General features: G+C 41.8%; 1 protein-coding gene across 1 annotated transcript in view; it reads right to left on the reverse strand.

The window, feature by feature from the left end:
- Window positions 1–20,826, reverse strand: part of LOC306847267 (retinoic acid receptor beta-like) — a gene marked incomplete at both ends in the record, with an annotated part of 157,519 nt that overhangs the window by 36,829 nt on the left and 99,864 nt on the right. Inside the window, one exon of the mRNA XM_079381115.1 lies at window positions 8,296–8,456. Coding sequence (XP_079237241.1) covers window positions 8,296–8,456 — 161 coding nt within the window. The remainder of the gene's footprint in view (window positions 1–8,295; window positions 8,457–20,826) is intronic.

Raw genomic sequence — 20,826 nt, forward strand, 5'->3', positions numbered from 1 at the left:
CTCCCCTCCTTGAGATGGAACGCGACGCTGTGATCGTCGGAGACTCCATCGTCCGGCACGTCCGTGCTACGTTAGCTGAAGGTAAAGTGCACACTTTAGTGTTTCCCCGGTGCTCGTGTTCTCGATGTTTCTGCGCAGATACCCGTGATCCTGAAGGGCGACGAGAGCATCGGTGCTGTCATGCTGTACGCGGGGGTTAACAACACCAAGCTGCGGCAGACGGAGACACTGAAGAGGGACTTCAGGAGCCTGATCGAGACGGTACACAGCACATCGCCCGCGACAACGATCATTGTGTCAGGACCGCTTCCCATGTATCGACGAGGACACGAAAGGTTCAGTAGACTTTTTGCTTTAAACCAATGGTTATTGTCATGGTGTAAAGAACAGAAACTGCTCTTTGTTAATAATTGGAATATTTTCTGGGAGCGTCCTAGGCTTTTCCGTGCTGATGGCCTGCACCCCAGCAGAGTCTGAGCGGAACTCCTGTCGGACAACATCTCCAGGACGCTACGCTCCATATGACTAGTAAGCCATTTCTCAAATAACTACTATTATGACTTTTGTTCTACCCACTTAAAAGATAGAAGTACTTGCGTTGTCCAATCTATACAGACTGTGTCTGTTCCCCGAATAGCGAGGTCAAAATATAAATTTAATGCAGGATCTAGAAAAAATCTGATCGTGATTAAACCAGAAAAACACACAATAAATGAACAAAAACAATTTTTAAAGCTTGGGCTCCTAAACATTAGATCACTCGCACCCAAAGCAGTTATTGTAAATGAAATGATCACAGATAATAATTTTGATGTACTCTGCCTGAATGAAACCTGGCTTAAACCAAATGAATATTTTGGTCTAAATGAGTTTACTCCACCAAGCTACTGTTATAAACATGAGCCCCGTCAGACTGGTCGTGGTAGCGGTGTTGTAACAATATATAGTGATATTCTCAATGTTACTCAGAAAACAGGATACAGGAGGTTTAACTCATTCGAACTACTTCTGCTTAATGTTACACTGTTAGATATGCAAAGGAAATCTCTCCTATCTCTTGCTCTGGCTACTGTGTATAGACCGCCAGGGCCATATACAGAGGGCCATATACAGATTTCCTAAAAGAATTTGCAGATTTCCTCTCAGATTTATCAATGTTGATAAAGTGCTAATTGTCGGAGATTTTAACATTCACGTTGATAATACAAATGATGCGTTAGGACATGCGTTTACTGACCTAATAAACTCTTTTGGAGTCAAGTAAAATGTCACCGGGCCCACTCATCGTTTTAATCATACGCTAGATTTAATTATATTGCATGGAATTGATCTTACCGATATAGATATCGTACCTCAAAGTGATGATGTTACTGATCATTTCCTTGTATCGTGCATGCTGCGTATTACTGATATTAGTTATATGGCTCCGCGTTATCGTCCGGGCAGAACTATTGTTCCAGCCACCAAAGACAGATTCACAAATAACCTTCCTGATTTATCTCAACTGCTCTGTGTCCCCATAAATACACATGAACTAGACGAAATGACTAGCAACATGGGCACTATCTTCTCTAATACATTAGAAGCTGTTGCCCCCTCAAATTGAAAAAGGTTAGAGAAAAACGTACTGCGCCATGGTACAACAGTTATACCCATTCTCTCAAGAAAGAAACTCGTAATCTTGAGCGCAAATGGAGAAAAACTAACTTAGAAGTTTTTAGAATTGCGTGGAAAAACAGTATATCCAGCTATAAACAGGCTCTAAAAGCTGCCAGGGCAAAGCATATCCGCAAACTCATAGATAATAACCAAAACAATCCAAGGTTCTTATTTAGCACAGTGGCTAGATTAACAAATAAACACATGCCACCTGATCTAAATATTCCCTCACAGTTCAACAGTAATGACTTTATGAATTTCTTTACTGATAAGACAGATAACATCAGAAATACAATATCAAATGTAGATTCTACTGCGTCTAGTATTTCAGTTTCATTCATCGCACCCAAAGAAAAACTGCAGTGCTTTACAACTATAGGACAGGAAGAGCTAAATAAACTTATCAGTGCATCTAAACCAACAACGTGTTTATTAGATCCTGTACCCACTAAACTACTGAACGAGTTGTTACCTGCAGCAGAAGAACCGCTTCTCAATATTATTAACTCATCGTTATATTTAGGTCACGTCCCAAAATTGTCACGAGTCCGGGCTCGGCAGTTCTTCCCTGTCGCCACCAGAGGTCACCATCTCCCTTCCTCCCGGACTCATCTACGTAATCACATACACCTGCCACATCACATACACCTGCTTAACCACACACACCTGTACACTTAACACTCCCAGCTGTTCTCCGTTTGCCACAGACTATATAGTCTCCCCTTTCCCACCACTCTGCCTGGTTCGTTAATTGTAATTTGTGATTTGCAAATGCGTGGTTGTGTTTAATTTCTTGTGTTTTGCTCTGGGATACATGCACTGTATTGCCGTCTGGTATCCCAGATCTTTTCTGTTTAGTTTTTTGCCGTGTTGGCTTGTTGTTTTTTGAAATTAAAGAGCACTTCCCTGCACTTGGACCCTGACCTCATCTTTTCGCGGCGCTTCTTCGCCGTGCCGTGACAGAACGAACCAGCAGACATGGGTCCAGCAGGGAAGCTCCTCAATATCCGCCAGGGAGACCGGAGCATGGAGGAATGCGCCAGGGATTTTATTGGAGTGGCTCGGCGGGTGGATATGGAGAAGACCTGCCTCATGGTCTTCTTTTACGGAGGCCTGGCCGAGCCCTTCAAGTCCCTGGTGCCATACTGGGACCCCGAGGAGTCGCTGGAGGACTACATTGACCTGGCTCTGCAGGTGAGCGGCTCAGCCTTCAGGGTGGAGTTAGCTGCGGAGCCTGTTCACCGTTCTCCCGAGGCGGCAATCCGGGGGGCGGCGGAGGCATCGGTGGCCGCGCCCTGTGCCTCGCACCCGCTTCTGGAGCATCCTGGGCTGATGCACAGCGTGCAGGATCCCCCACTGATGTCGGTGCGAGCAGCGTGGTCTGCTCGTGGTCTTTCCAGGGTGGCGGTGCCCGCTCTCAAGGCTTCCGAGGCGGCGGTGCACGCTCACAAGGCTTCCGAAGCGGCGGTGCACGCTCACAAGGCTTCCGAAGCGGTGGTGCCTGCTCACAACCCTTCGGAAGGGGCGGTGCACGCTCACAAGGCTTCCGAGGCGCCGGTGCCCGCTCACAAGGCTTTTGAAGCGGCGGTGCCCGCTCACGATCCTCTCGAGGCGGCGGTGCACGCTCACAAGGCTTCCGAGGCGGCGGTGCCCGCTCACAGGACTTCCAAGGCGGCGGTGTCCACTCGCAGGGCTTCCGAGGCGGCGGTGCCCGCTCGCAAGGTTTCCGAGGCGGCGGTGCCCGCTCGCAAGGTTTCCGAGGCGGCGGTGCCCGCTCGCAAGGCTTCCGAAGCGGCGGTGCCCGCTCACGATCCTCTCGAGGCAGCGGTGCACGCTCACAAGGCTTCCGAAGCGGTGGTGCCTGCTCACAACCCTTCGGAAGGGGCGGTGCACGCTCACAAGGCTTCCGAGGCGCCGGTGCCCGCTCACAAGGCTTTTGAAGCGGCGGTGCCCGCTCACGATCCTCTCGAGGCGGCGGTGCACGCTCACAAGGCTTCCGAGGCTGCAGTGCACACTAACAAGGCTTCCCAGACGGCGGTGTCCGCTCACAAGGCTTCCGAAGCGGCGGTGCCCGCTCACGATCCTCTCGAGGCGGCGGTGCACGTTCACAAGGCTTCCGAAGCGGCAGTGCCCGCTCACGATCCTCTCGAGGCGGCAGTGCCCTCTCACAAGGCTTCCGAGGCGGCGGTGCCTGCTCACGACCCTTCGGAAGGGGCGGTGCACGCTCACAAGGCTTCCGAGGCGCCGGTGCCCGCTCACAAGGCTTTTGAAGCGGCGGTGCCCGCTCACGATCCTCTCGAGGCGGCGGTGCACGCTCACAAGGCTTACGAGGCGGCAGTGCACGCTCACAAGTCTTCCCAGACGGCGGTGTCCGCTCACAAGGCTTCCGAAGCGGCGGTGCCTGCTCACGATCCTCTCGAGGCGGCGGTGCACGCTCACAAGGCTTCCGAAGCGGCGGTGCCCGCTCACGAGCCTCTCGAGGCGGCGGTGCCCGCTCACAGGGCTTCCGAGGCGGCGGCGGCGGTGCCCGCTCACAGGGCTTCCGAGGCAGCGGTGCCCGCTCACAAGGCTTCCGAGGCGGCGGTGCCTGCTCACAGGACTTCCGAGGCGGCGGTGTCCACTCGCAGGGCTTCCGAGGCGGCGGTGCCCGCTCGCAAGGTTTCCGAGGCGGCGGTGCCCGCTCGCAAGGTTTCCGAGGCGGCGGTGCCCGCTTGCAAGGCTTCCGAAGCGGCGGTGCCCGCTCACGATCCTCTCGAGGCCGCGGTGCACGCTCACAAGGCTTCCCAGACGGCAGTGCACGCTCACAAGGCTTCCCAGACGGCGGTATCCGCTCACAAGGCTTCCGAAGCGGCGGTGCCCGCTCACGATCCTCTCGAGGCGGCGGTGCACGCTCACAAGGCTTCCGAAGCGGCGGTGCCCGCTCACGATCCTCTCGAGGCGGCGGTGCCCTCTCACAAGGCTTCCGAGGCGGCGGTGCCCGCTCACAAGTCTTCCGAGGCGGCGGTGCCCGCTCACAAGGTTTCCGAGGCGGCGGTGCCTGCTCACAAGGCTTCCGAAGCGGCGATGCCCGCTCACGATCCTCTCGAGGCGGCGGTGCCCGCTCACAGGGCTTCCGAGGCGGCGGCGGCGGTCCCCGCTCACAGGGCTTCCGTCTCTGCCTCCGTCTCACAAGGCTTCCGAGGCGGCGGTGCACGCCCACAAGGCTTCCGAGGCGGCGGTGCACGCCCACAAGGCTTCCGAGGCGGCGGTGTGCGCCCACAAGGCTTCCGAGGCAGCAGTGTCCGCATGCGAGCTTCCCCGGATGAATCCACCGTGTCCGCCCTGGCCTCCTGTTCTGCCGGCGCCATCCTGGCACCCGTGTCTGCCTCCGTCTCTGGGCCCTCTTCCGCTGCACGTGCCTGGCCCACCATCCCTCCCCCTGTTCCACCTCCCTCCGGACTATTGGGGGTGTTGGTGGAACGTCTGGAAGCCGCTCCTTAAGGGAGGGGTCATTTCACGAGTCCAGGCTCGGCAGTTCTTCCCTGTCGCCACCAGAGGTCACCATCTCCCTTCCTCCCGGACTCATCTACGTAACCACATACACCTGCCACATCACATACACCTGCTTAACCACACACACCTGTACACTTAACACTCCCAGCTGTTCTCCGTTTGCCACAGACTATATAGTCTCCCCTTTCCCACCACTCTGCCTGGTTCGTTAATTGTAATTTGTGATTTGCAAATGCGTGGTTGTTTCATTTCTTGTGCTTTGCTCTGGTCTGGGATACATGCACTGTATTGCCGTCTGGTATCCCAGATCTTTTCTGTTTAGTTTTTTGCCGTGTTGGCTTGTTGTTTTTTTAAATTAAAGAGCACTTCCCTGCACTTGGACCCTGACCTCATCTTTTCGCGGCGCTTCTTCGCCGTGCCATGACAAAAATCATTTAAGCTGGTGGTTATTAAGCCTCTTATTAAGAAACCACAACTAGATTCTAACGAACTGGCAAATTACAGACCCATTTCAAATCTTCCGTTTATGTCTAAAATTTTAGAAAAAGTTGTGTCTGCTCAATTGTGTTCCTACTTGCAAAAAAAATTATCTCTATGAAGGATTTCAGTCAGGTTTCAGGCCTCACCATAGCATAGAAACTGCACTTGTTAAAATTACAAATGACTTGCTTCTTGCTTCAGACCAAGGCTGTATCTCATTGCTAGTATTACTTGATCTTAGTGCTGCGTTCGAGACTATAGACCATGACACACTCATAGATCGATTACAAAACTATACTGGTATTCAAGGGCAGGCTTTAAGATGGTTTAGATCCTACCTGTCCGATCGCTACCACTTTGTTCATTTAAATGGGGAGTCATCTCAATTATGACCAGTAAAGTATGGAGTACCACAAGGATCTGTCCTAGGTCTTCTGCTATTTTCAATATACATGTTACCTCTTGGTAATATTATTAGAAAATACGGGATTAGTTTTCATTGTTATGCTGATGATACTCAACTATATATCTCAACAAGACCAGATGAAACTTCTCAACTATCTAAGCTAATAGACTGTGTAAAATTTTTTTTTGGATAATTGGATGACCAATAATTTCCTCCTATTAAATTCAGATAAGACAGAGATATTACTTATTGGACCAAAAAACAGTACACAGAATCTCTTGGAATACAATTTGCAACTAGACGGATGCGCCGTCAGATCCTCTGAAGTCAAAAATCTGGGTGTTATATTAGACAGCAACTTGTCCTTTGAAAATCATATTTCCCAAGTTACAAAAACAGCATTCTTCCATCTTAGAAACATTGCCAAGCTTCGAAACATGCTACCTGTTTCTGATGCAGAAAAGCTAGTTCATGCATTCGTGACCTCTAGACTGGACTATTGTAATGCACTGCTAGTTGGTTGTCCTGCATCTTCAATAAACAAGTTACAGATAGTCCAAAATGCAGCGGCTAGAGTTCTTACCAGGTCAAGAAAATATGATCATATTACCCCAATTTTACAGTCTCTGCACTGGCTACCTATTAAGTTCTGTATCATTTACAAAATATTATTACTTGCCTATTAGGCCCTAAATGGTTTAGCTCCTGCGTACCTAACTCGTCTTCTACCACGCTATAATCCAACCCGCTCCCTAAGGTCGCAAAACTCTGTTTTATTGGTAGTACCTAGGATAGCAAAGTCCACTAAAGGAGGTAGAGCTTTTTCACATTTGGCTCCCAAATTCTGGAATAGCCTTCCTGATAACGTTCGGGGTTCAGACACTCTCTCTGTTTAAATCTAGATTAAAGACACATCTCTTTAGCCAAGCATTCACATAATGCATCTTATAATCTTGTACTGCAGTTATATCTGATCAAATGTACATTTGTATTATTCTTTAGCTTGGGTTGAACAAATCATTTTTGCTAATTATGTCTCTATTTGTTTCTCTGTTTCTGCCTCGGGATTAACATCCTGTTATTAAAAGACGAGTGTTTGTGTATGTTAACACAAACCATGATTACCCACAATCCACTGCAGCCGCTGAACTCCTGTTCAGAGCTCAGTTAATGGAGCAGTCATGTCAATCTGAGTCACCTCACACTGAACGAATGCTATATTTACACACACTGCAGCTGCCAGCCATCTCCACATGGAGCATACACCTGCTCAATCTCATCTGAAGTGGCTGTCATTCAGACTATTCTCCCCTACATCTAGTGTTTACATGTCAGGGACTTTGCAGAACTATCTGAGACAGGATCTACATGTCAGTCTGAATTACAATATCAAGTTCTCACAAGTGAAATGAGGGATTAATTATTATTTTTTTTAATTATACAAGTGATAAATCATAGTGAAATGGGGTGGGGGTGGGGAAATAACCCATGACATTTCACTTTCAAAACAATCCTGCAAAATTTAAAATAGTTGGTTACACTTTATTTCGATAGTCCACTTTAGACATTCTAATAACCATAAGTAACTTTGTAACTACATGTCAACTAATTCTCATTAATTTGCAACTACATGTCTACTAACTCTCAGTAGGGTAGGTTTAGGGTTAGTAGAATAAGTTGACATATACTTGCAAAGTTTATCATACTCTGTATGTTGCATGTTGTGGACCCATCAGAATAAAGTGTTAGAAGATATTAAGCAGACAGTCTACTGATTCTCTAATGACTGCTAGTCGACATGTAGTTGCAAAGTTACTTACTGTTAGTAGAATGTCTAAAGTGGACTATCGAAATAAAGTGTTACCAAATATTTTGGTATTTGAAATATTACATGGTGGAAGACTGTAGAAAATATTGGCACCAATAGTTATTGTAAAACATTTCTATGTTGTGCTGCTCAAAGCATATTTGTTATATGTGGTCAATGCTGAGTCTGAATATTTGTAAATACTATATTTTTATAAATATTTGTTGAGAGTGTTTCTTCTCCTTACATACCCCTATTTTTCTTTGCATTATTATGTCAATTCCAGCACCCCTCTGCACTATTCATAACAAAAGCATTATTGTATACGAGACCCGTGTGAGCTTATCACGTCCCCTTTGACCCTGACCCTCATGATAGTGTGACTTTAGCACTGAAATACGTTTCGGGCCGCTGTACAAATTCTTTAAGTTAGTGAGTGAGAGTGACTCACCGTGGTGTACTTGCCCAGCTGGCAGAGTGAGGGAAACGTCTCTTGGTGAGCTTTCCGTATCTTCTCGATGATGGTCTCTAGTTCTACTGTCAGCACATAACTCTCGGCCAACTCCTGCTTTGGAATCTCTTTTTTTTTCTTATTCCTGTCATTCCGGACAGCTGAAAATGCAAAACAAAATCAAGGGAGGTCACTAATACTTTTTGGTCTGTTTATATTTCAGTGATAATATTCATTCATATATATATATATATACAGAGTTGAACCAAAAATTATTCAGACACCAGATATAATTCAGATTTTTTTTTTTTTAACTAAACTGTGACATATTATACCCCAAAAAATCTTCATACAGTGAGTAGTAAAATTTATATAAATTTGGGACCAAAATTATTCAGACCTAACCATGTTTTGCTTAAGTGTTTTTTTTTTTATTGTTAATGCAAACTTTTTACAGCACAGACTGAACAAAATGAAGCATTGCTAGGTAATTGGTTGACCTAAAGCGGTATTATTTAATTGTGTACTTAAATTTAATAGCTGACAGCTATCCAACCAAATTCATAACATACCTTTCTATCAAAGTTATCTGACATTATCAAGATGAATTTCTTCTGACACAGTTTAACTCTGAGTTCTTGTCATATTTTATTACCATTTTCTAAACTATAACAAATAAACTGTGATAATGTGAGAAATGTTGAAGGTGTCTGTGGTGAGTGGGGCGGGGCCGAGAGCCGTGGGAACGGAGCGAGGTCGGTGGAGTTAATGATAATGAGCGACACCTGCGACACTCACCGGTCTCGAGTCCCACGGAGGAGCTCCGGAAGGATAAAAGGAGGAGTGACGACAGTGGAAGACGAGAGAGGACCAGGCCTGGATTTTATTTTGTGTTTTGTGTGCGGCAGTCGTCCGTGAGGGGCTGCCGCTTTACTTTCGTGTTTGTTTATTTTGTTATTAAATTCTTTAAATGTTTGCCGGTTCCCGCCTCCTTCTTCCCGACCTACGAACGTTGTTACATTGTCTGATTAAATTTTGGTTTGACTATATGTATATACTGTATATAAAGCAATTCTACAACCAACTAACTTGATGATTTCTTCAGATGTGGCCATAATGAGGTATCATAACTATGCTGCCTACTGCATATTTTGCCCATATGTCTTTATGCCAGCAGTATACTTATGATACTTTATTAAAATGCTGCCTAGGATGTTGCTAGCTAGATTTATGGAAAAGAGCTAAAATGTATAAAATAAGATACACAGTACACAAATTATTTTATTAAAATGCCTCACCTTTATTAATAGGGCAAACTTTCAGCAAAAGTTTTGTTTTATTTATTATTATTATTATTATTATTATTATTATGTAGTCATTTAGCAGACGCTTTTATCAGAATCAGAATCAGCTTTATTGCCAGGTACGTTTGCACATACAAGGAATTTGTTTTAGTGACAGTAGCTCCACAGTGCGACAGAATGACAGCAACAGCACAGGATACAGATTGTAAAAAAAAATTAATAAATAAAATAAAAATAAAATATATAAGGTACATATATACAAAAATGTAAAATGTGCCAAATAGCACAAACACAATATACAAAATAGACAATTCAGTATGTTAGGTGCAAATTTGAAATGTAATAAATATGTGTGTAAAATAAACATAAAAATATGATAGTGTTGTGTGTTTCATGTTTATTGTTAAGAGTTCAAGTGTTCATGAGATGGATTGCCTGAGGGAAGAAACTGTTCCTATGTCTGGTCGTTCTGGTGCTCAGAGCTCTGTAGCGTCGACCAGACGGCAACAGTTCAAAGAGGGAGTGTGCTTGGTGTGAGGGGTCCAGAGTGATTTTACCAGCCCTTTTGCTCACTCTGGATAAGAACAGTACTTGGAGAGTACCATTGTACCAATGATTCGCTCAGCAGTCCGGACTACCCTCTGTAGTCTTCTGAGGTCAGATTTGGTAGCTGAGCTGAACCAGACAGTTATTAAAGTGCAGAGGATGGATTCAATGATGGCAGAGTAGAACTGTTTCAGCAAGTCCTGTGGCAGATTGAACTTCCTCAGCTGGCGAAGGAAGTACAACCTCTGCTGGGCCTTTTTCACAATAGAGTCAATGTGAATGTCCCACTTCAGGTCCAGAGAAATTGTGGTGCCCAGGAATCTGAATGACTCCACTGCAGCCACAGTGCTGTTCATGATGGTGAGTGGGAGGAGAGCAGGGGGGTTTCTCCTGAAGTCCACGATCATCTCCACAGTTTTGAGCATGTTGAGCTCCAGGTTGTTAAGACTGCACCAGACAGCCAGCTCCTTAACCTACTGTCTGTAAGCAGACTCGTCACCATCCTGAATGAGGCCGATCAGTGTGATGTCGTCTGCAAACTTCAGGAGCTTGACAGAGGTGTCTTTAGATGTGCAGTCATTGGTGTAGAGGGAGAAGAGCATTGGGGAGAGAACGCTGCCCTGAGGAGCTCTAGTGCTGATGGTGCGGGTGCTGGATGAAAATTTTCCCAGCCTCACTAGCTGCTGCTGTCAGACGGAGGTGGGGACGGACAGCTGAGTTAGTTTGGGCAGGAGGAGGTCTGGAATGATAGTGTTAAAGGTCGAGCTGAAGTCCATAAACAGGATCCTCACATGAGTCCCTGGTCTGTCTAGGTGTTGCAGTGTGTAATGAAGTCCCATGTTGACTGCATTATCCACAGACCTGTTTGCTCTGTAGGCAAACTGCAGGGGGTCCAGTGATGTCCTTCAGATAAACCAAAACCAGTTTTTCAAATGACTTCATGACCACAGACGTTAGAGCCACAGGTCTGTAGTCGTTAAGTCCTGTAATCTTGGGTTTCTTTGGGATTATGGTGGAGTATTTGAAGCATGAGGGGACTTCACACAGTTCCAGTGATCTGTTGAAGATCTGTGTGAAGATGGGGGCCAGCTGGTCAGCACAGCATTTCAGACAGGCTGGTGTCACACCGTCTGGGCCTGGTGCCTTCCTTCTCTTGTTCTTTTTGAAGACCTGGAGCACGTCATCTTCTCTTATCTGCAGTTCAGGTTTGGGGGAGAGGGGGGTTGCAGGAGGTGTGAATGGTGTTTTTTCAAACCTACAATAGAACTCATTAAGATCGTCTACCAGTTGTTGATTCTCCACAGTGCTGGGGGATGGTGTCTTGTAATTGGTGATGTCTTTCAGACCTTTCCACACTGAAGCCGTGTCACTGGAAGAGAATTGGATCCTTAACTTATCGAAATAATTCCTCTTTGCCACTCTGATCTCCTTTTCCAGTGTGTATTTGGCCTGTTTATACAAGACTCTGTCCCCATTCCTGTAAGCATCTTCTTTGGCCTGACAGAGCGGTCTGAGTTTAGCAGTGAACCATGGTTTGTCGTTGTTATAATTTAGATGAGTCCTGGTAGGAATGCACATATCCTCACAGAAACTGATATAGGATGTTACAGTCTCTGTGAGCTCATCCAGATCATCAGCAGCTTCAAAAACACTTCAATCAGTAAGGTTGAGACAGGCTTGTAAAACCCGCTCTGTCTCATTAGTCCATCTCTTTACAGTCCTTAATACAGGTTTAACCGATTTAAGTTTTTGCCTGTAGATTGGAATAAGATGAACCAAACAGTGATCAGAGAGTCCTAAAGCTGCTCGTGGAACAGAATGATATGTTTTCCTTTATCGCTGTGTAACAGTGATCCAATATATTACTGTCTCTGGTGGGACATGTAAAATGCTGTCTGTATTTTGGCAGTTCGCGGGAGAGATTTGCTTTATTAAAGTCCCCGAGAATGATTTAAAACAGATAAAGAAGAATGATAAATTTATTTATAATAATAATAATGATATTTAGTTATTCATTGAAGACTCAATGAAAATCTACACCTACTGTACATGGGAAATGACAGTATATGAAACATGAGCATTACAGGGATTTAAAAGAGAAAAATAAACTCTTCAGTAATAGTTGTCAACCTCACTATTGTTATACTGTGTCAGCACATAGTCACATAATATCAGCAATGGAACATTCTTGCAGAATCGAACAGAAATGGTCTGCGCAGTTATAAATATGCTTCAATCCAAAGACTTCAGTAGGCTGATCCCCACTTCAAAAGAAGCATCTCTGTCAATGAAAGTGCAGCGTTTGGTCACGTCACATCATATTAGAGGCGTATTATGAGACAGCCTTGATCTAGCCGAGGCGTTAAAGCTTCTATCTGTTAACACTGTGTATAAATTCAATGCCACGCCAGAAACAGTGCAAGTGAATGTTGTTGGACTGTAGCGGGATATTCAGTCAGTGTTGGAAAGGTTACTTTGGAAAAGTAATAGGATACAGATTACAAGTTACCCCATTTAAAATATAATAGGTAGTGTAACTATTTCAATTACTTTATTGTAATTGATTACTTTACTTTTTGATTGCTTTTCCAAATTTCTAATGAATGTTGTCAATTGTTAATCATTCTGAAACATTTAAAGCAGGCAGGGTTAACATTACAGTAGGACTCAACACTGATTACTGTCAGACTTCTCAAAATCCTTCTTCGCTTGAATTAAAATTATAATAATTTAATTTTAAAGCACAGCCACCATGAAATCAGAAACCATTCTGAAATTAAATACAGATTTAAAATCAAAACAAGAAATAGTTTAATAGCTATGGTACTTTTTTAAATCGAATCTTTGCATAGCTATGACAAGAATCACTGGCATCTAACAATGCCTTGGAAAAAACAGTTAATCTTAAAAAACAAAGCACATACATCAACCCTATTCTGTCCTATTCTCTGTCCTAAACTCCTGAAACATTGGTGTCTCATATTTTAAAGCAGTCAATGCAATTTGGAAAATAAATCAATCAAATCTGTATGTGTGAAAATATTCAGATGTAACCCACTTTGTATTCTTTAACATTTTCACAAGTAACTGTAATTTAATTACACATTTTGTCTCTGTAACAAATTTTGTAATTAAATTACGTAATTCTGTTACATGTAACTAGTTAATCCCCAACACTGTTTACAGTGATGTTGCCCATATTTCCTTAGTACTGGGTCAATTCAAGTTCAACAATTCAACTGTGCCATGGGAAAACTGATGTACCCCTAATGTGTATAACAATTATTGTCCCTTAAACATTTTTTAAAAAATTATACCTTTTTTAAAGAACAAATGGCTTTTAATGAGAATGACGTATAGCACAAATATTGTATTCATACTCCTCTAACATATCCAATACTGTAGCGTTCTTTTGCGCTAAACCAAAGACTCCTACAGCAATATGGGAACGTAACAAATACTGTGGCTTCCATCCCGTCGGCACAGCATCAAACCGCATCTGCAGATGTATGTCAAGGTCGATGAAGCACACTGCTCTATTATTCAGCTACAAGCTGGAGCCCAGTCATCGGCCAGCATTATTAATACAGAAGAGGCTGATGAAGTTCGCACTGCTGCATGAGATCATTAAGGAGAAAACACCTGGTGTTGTGGAGGGCCATCTGGGGACCGTCCTGTTTCATTAAGCCTCGGAGGGGCTCATCTTTGAAGCTGCTCTCTGCAGGAGAGGAGTCTCAGACAATACCCCCAATCAAGGCAAAGATCTTTATCAACAACGCCAACCCTAAATCAGACCTCTGCAAACAATCCCGATGAAATTCAAAGCAAGTTCGGTTGGTCGCTGTTGTTACTGCAGTCCCCCAGAGAGACTGTAGCAGCCATGGCTGATAATGAAACCGATACCAATTTTCTCATACATATGCACTAGCAAAATGCACATCCTTTTCATATTTAAAAAGCAAAGGTCCTTAAAAAGATTTTTATTAGATGAGATTTATTTATAAGGGCTCTAACAAGTACTGACCTAATTAAAACAAATTATTCAAATGGTCCTTTAAATAGGAAGATCGTTGCATTGTTAAAAGTATAAAAAAAGTGCAGACTCATATAATTGTATACAGTGGATTCGGAAAGTATTCAGACCCTTCATTTTTAGGTTATATTGCAGCCTTCTGCTAAAATGCTTTCAATTATTATTATTATTATTATTTATTTTATTTTTTTTGTCTACACTCCATACTCCACTCCAAAACCAGACTTTAAGAAAGAAACTGACACTGGAAAATGTATTAAACTTCTTTGCAATGACATTTTAACATTTAACTCCACTGATCTATAGTAGAGAACTTGATTGCTCATAACATCATAACAAGTGAAGATCATCTGATTTTAATTAGTAAACTTGGTAACACTTTATTTTATGGGCCAATTCTCACTATTAAAAACCATATGAATTTTGCTTCAATAAACTCCTAATTAGCTTCTTATTGATAGTTAGTAAGGTAGTTGTTAAGTTTAGCTATTGGGTAGGATAAGGGAATATGGTCATGCAGAATATGTGTTGTATAAGAACTAATAAACAGTACTAATATTATGTTCATAATAGGCATGCTAATAAGCAACTAGATAAGAGTGAGAATTGGCCCCTATACTAAAGTGGGTTACACTTTATTTTAAGGTGTCCTTGTTACTGTCACGGTGCACACACGAGGGAGGAACCAGGAACACGCAGACGAGGATATAAACTCAAATAACACTTTACTGACATCAAAGCAGGGCAAGACAAGGCAAGGCAAGGCAGGGTAAGACACAGACATCCAACACCGGGGATAACGAGTAGACCAGACGAAGTTTAACTGAACAGACAGGACTAATATACACACGCAAATCATAGATAATGAGACGAACACGGCTAGACAAGAATTAACTAATGATATGACAGGAAACAAACCAAATATGGGCACAAGAGGCAGGAACACATGACACACACACCACAGTTCCCTGACAGTTCATTCTACATTTAAGTATTGAGTAATATTAATTAACTACATGTACTTACTATTGTCAGACCTCTGTTGTGTGTGTCTTGTGTTTCCACATGCTCCCTGTGTTTCCGTGCCCATATTTGGTTTGTTTCCTGTCCTTGTCTGATGTGATTAGTAGTTTATTCTGTTCCAGGTGTGTTTGAGTTAATTATCCTGTGTAGTTATAGTCCTGTCTGTTCTGTGTTATTTCGTCTGGTCTACTCGTTACCCCCGGTGTTTGATGTCTGTGAGTTTGCCTTGTCCTGCCCTGTCTCCAGTAAAGTCTGTTATTTGAGTTACATCCTCATCTCCGTGTTCCTCGTTCCTCCCTGCTGTGTGCACCGTGACAACTATATGGTTAGGGTTAGGATTAAGGTTTGGTTTAGGGTTACTTGCATGTAATTATGCATAATTTATTGTTATTATAACAGTATGTACATGTAACGAGTAACAAGGACACCTTAAAATAAAATGTTACCCTAAAGTGTTAATGTAAACTTGACATAACAAGTCACCGTTTGTCATTCATATTTATTATAGTAGTGAACACCAGATCAGAAGATGTGTGAGACTCCTCAACACATGTATTAAAAATGTCAAAGTGTTTACTGAACTTGCTTACTCCACTTACTTACCCTTAAACATACCCAGGTATGTCACATCATAGGTGCCGATTTATGTTTCTGCCGGTGGGTGCTCAACCACCCACCAAACGTAAAGTAAAAAAAAATATATATATTATTTATAACACATTTTCACCGCAAGAGCAACAAAATTTGCAACAAATGTAATATTTTCTAATATTTAATTCTCATTACTCAGTATTAATTATACTGGGTGTTAGTTTTTTTTATAGAGTTTACTCCGTTGGATGGTGCATTTACTACAAACAAAATATTATAATAATATTTTTATTTATTATTATAATAATATATATAATTATTTATTTAGTAACAAAATATATTTTGGTCAAATTTATTTTTATTTTTTTATGACCACTTAGCCTGCTCGAATCATGCCCTCAGTTTTTTTTGTGTGTTCACATACCAATTGCCATGAAAGTCACAGGGTTTCGTACCATTCTGGTGAAGCTATGATTTTTGAAAATTCAAAATGTTAAATTCTCCAGTCAGAAATAACCGAAGACCGCACAATGGTTAACTGAAAATGGAGTGTTTAATCTTGTCATTTTACATTACTGACACACTATTTTTCTATTTTGATATTGGAAAGTTGCTTTGACACAATCTGTATTGATAAAGGTGACTTGACTTGACCAAATAGGCCTGTTTACAGTAAGCACTTATTAGCGCGTACACAGGACAAAGTTTGAGGGCAGACACATAATATCTGAGCGAGTGCAGAGCTATGATCACTATATAACGTTATATGGGAGAACAAGCCTGCTGCAAGTCGAGAGATTCATGCTGGCACCCTCTCGTATTACAATAATGAACTCTCAACATTTGCCATTAAAATAACTCCAAAACTACCTCAAATGAATACCCCCCAGGATGGAGACGGTCTGTGTGATGAAAACTGGAATCTGGACAGGAAGTTTGAATTTAAGCATCTTTGCTTCCATCTGGACATTCCATTTGATGAGACGTCATGGGGAGGGGAAAACTCTCTCTTCATTAATTGTTTTTTTTTAGTTGTATGATTTTGTTATTGCTTTACATTCATCTATATTTATTCCTGGGTTGACGTTTGTTTATTTATTTGATCTTGTTTTAATTTTGTAATGTCATATGTTAGGTGTGAAGTGTTTGTCTCCCCTCTTGTGTTATGATGGGCCTGTCCTTTCCTTTAAAAGCTGATGCTTTGTTCCCTGTGTTAGGTCAGTTTGGTTCTGTTAGTTTGCTTTGAATGTTTGTTGTTTTGACCTCATTATTTCCCTTATGTTAATTTATGTTAACTGATCGTTTGTTTGGGTTCAATTAAACCTTCATTTGGAATCTTCATATCCCACAAGTTGAGATCTTTAACCACCTTACCACAGCATTTCTTCTAGGTTCAGCTGTTATTTCTGATTATTCTGATATTTGTCTTTCTCTTTCACCTGGTGTCATGGTGTCCTTCAGAGCACAATCGTGTGTGTTGTGGTATTATTAATGAGACATGACCAGCACACTCTCTCACTCTAGCAGTGCGGCTGGCCATCTGTGCATGTCCAGTATTGTGGTGACCTTACAGATGCAGCAGCAAATAACTGCAATATTTCTGAAACCCAGAATGCATTGCTGTGGAGAGTTGAGTGTCATGTTTATGTTCTGTTCCATTTGACTCTTATTTTAATATGTATTTCTATTTCCTTTAGGCTCTGGGTTTCCACTGTTTAGTCTCTCTGTTTCGCTCTCTTGTTTAGTTGGCTCATTTTCCTGTGTATTTAATTCCTTGTGTTTTCAGTTCAGTTTGTTTGTTTTGTTTCCCTTTATTAAAGTTAAACGGCTGCAGACAGATCCTTTTCTCACTTTGTTTGAACCCGCTGTGACACTGAGGTCCAAGCAAGGTTATTACATTTTTTAATTAGTCTTATTTTAATACCATTTCAGGATTACTCTACATTGGAATGTAGCTTTAGTCAGTTTTAATTGTTTAGTTGTGGTAATTATGGTGAAGAAGTCAGTCGAGGATTGCGTGCAGCCAGTGCGACTGATCAAGCATCGGTGTAATGATGATGGTGGTCGGGGAAAGATAAAGCGCTGGCCATCTCCTCATGGATCTAAACGCGAACAGCTGGAGTTCTGCTGCTCAAGTGCTCTGTGTATCAGTCTATCTTTCAGCTGTGAAATGCTACAGATAATCTCAGTGAGGTCATTACAGGCTCTTGACGGCTGCTAATACTAGCGGTGTAAATCTGCAGCCTGTCTCCAAGACAGAGAGAGTAAAATAACAAGGTGGGAGGGAGATTATGAGCTAATGGCTTGACTGTTACTCAGCTTCAGAAGTGTCTCGCTCCTTGACAGTTATACAGTCTTACAGGCCTATTCACATCAAGAGAGGTGCAGCAATGTGAATCTCCAATAAAAATGATGATGATTAATTCAACTAAATTAATGAAAAACATTACTACATAATTTATAACTATATGGATGTGCCTGAAGCTGAATCCAGTACCTTATTCAGAAAGGCACGGAGAATATTTCAAAATGATTTCATACTAACGAACAGAAAACCAACAAGCCACAGCATGAATGCAATGAATACTGTTTATTCTGTTTATAATCTCTTCAAAATGTGTTAATAAGAGCAATGTGTTGTTGACCATTTAGACACTATGCGTTTTGTTTTACTGATGTATAAAACAGCAAAGTAGTTCAGAAATATAATGTTTAGCTTGTTTTAAAATGTAGCTACAAATCCAGTGTTGCTTCACACAAAATAAGTATTGCAGTGCAATTCCATTAATCAAAATGAATAACCGTGATTACAATTTCAAGGGAACATTATTGATAATTTAGGTGAAGTTTTGGTACAATAATTTGGTGCTTAAAATATTTCATTTGAATGAACTTAATACATCTGCTAAGATCGACTTATTCATTTTGCACACTGTCAATGCAACATATTTGTTTTTAACAAAGAGCTTTTTTATTCTCTTTTCCAATGCACAGCAAACAAAACTTGCAAATCCAAAAAGAGTCGTGTTTAGGTCATGTGCCGGAGATGCTGCTGTTGCATAAAACTACGACTTGGTGGCACTATTTTGCTAAGTGACAGTGAATAGCAGAGGAATAAGAATAAACATGAGAATAATACTAAAAAAAATGGTATATCACCATCCTGATATGCAAATAGAATATTATACTACTTTGTGTATGTGCTCTGTCTACTTTTACTGTCAAAGTGTGAAATTGTATTTTTTTTCAGCCAGTCTGCCATATTTTTTCATGCAAAAATTTGAATTTTTGTATCCAATTTTTGTGTTGGTACGACCAGGCCTTAAATTCAACAGCTTCAGTGAGACTACAAACGGTAAGTTAAAGAGCAAAAAATGGAGGGCCAACCGTGATATTGCTGCATTTGTCACTCTTTTGTTCAGAAGAAGAGCGTGAAATAGAATCACCTCTTTTTCCTGCAGCAAATGGAGTGTGAAGTCGACTTGAACCATAAGCGCTGATGCAATCAAACAATGGTAATAATGTGTAAAATGCAAAGAGCTTCAGATGGTTTGAACGGCGGTGTTTGGAATCTAAAGCAATAATGCGTACAACATGCCACGGTGGTACATTTGCGGTGCGACTCCTGAAAGAAGTGAATCACTGAAGTCCTGCTGAGCTGCAACATTTTAATCCTGTTTTTGCCCATTTTTCAACTGAACACATACATTAATTAAATACCCAATCAATGGGACAATGATGCATCTCTAAGAAATCATCACAGACAGATTATTTTGAGGAACTCACTGCATGGAGTGTATTATTCAGGTTCAAATAATCACTTTTATTTATTTTTTCATAACCTCAGAGCACAATTATTGCACAAATTTTGCACTTTTGTTATGTTCTTAGTTATGTTAAATGGTTAAATGATTGGAGGAATATTTTTTAAATTTAACCAATCTATTGACTTTGTTGCAATGGTTTTGAGTGGGACCTTGAGCTTTGCTTCAAACCATCCATCACAATTTAACATGAATAACTAAAATACCTCTAGGAACTCTAGAGGAGACTGATGTGGTCTTATTCTCAGGAGTAACATTTGAAAAGCAAGAGATGTCTTCCATTTTAAAGATATCTCAGTTGTTGTTTTTATATTTTAATGTCACAATGAGACAGTTCCCAATTAGGATTACATAGCTGTTTTTAAGACCTATTTATAATAAATGCACAAATAAAATATTGGTTTCATTGGTGAGTCATATGGAATACGGGACAGTGCACAAAACAGAGCTATCAATATATCTCATCTCTAGGGCTGCCCCGACTAAAGATTTTTCTAGTAGTCAACTAATCACATATTTATATTTATTTAAATAATTACCTCATGGAGCAGTTGCTAACAATTGGTCCATCATGGACACAGATTTTTTTTTTTCTTCCCGTGGCTAACCAATTTATTTTATTATTTTATTCAACTAAGATTATTTTGTCAGAGATGAGTAGGGCAGCCCTACAAAACTGCTGAAACTTCGCATTAGTTGATTTATACTGGGTATAAAAAGGCCAAACAATTAAAGCCCTGATATGAATCTGCCATGATATTGCTCATTGTGATTCAGTGACCAAAACTAATATACACAATTTTAAGGGATAGTTCACCCAAAAATGACAGTTCTGTCATTAATCACTCACCCTCGTGTTGTTTCAAACTTGTAAGACATTTGTTTATCTTCACAAATTACACAAATTAGGATATTGTTGATGAAATCTGAGAGCTTTCTGACCCTCCATAGACAGCAACGCAACTAAAACGCTACTTTCATGAACATGAGGCAGAGACAGGGAAGAGAAGCAATTGTTGTATAAAGTCATTATATTTGTTTTCTTTGCGCACAAACAGTATTCTCGTAGTTTCGTAAAATTACAGTTGAACCACTGGTGTCAAATGAACTATTTTAACGATGTCCTTACTACTGTTTTGGCCTTTGAATGTTTCAGTTGTGTTGCTGTCTATGGAGGGTCAGAAAACTATTTAATCTTAATTTGTATTCC

The sequence above is a fragment of the Barbus barbus genome (assembly GCF_936440315.1).
Source record: "Barbus barbus genome assembly, chromosome: 27".
Classification (NCBI taxonomy): Eukaryota; Metazoa; Chordata; class Actinopteri; order Cypriniformes; family Cyprinidae; genus Barbus; species Barbus barbus.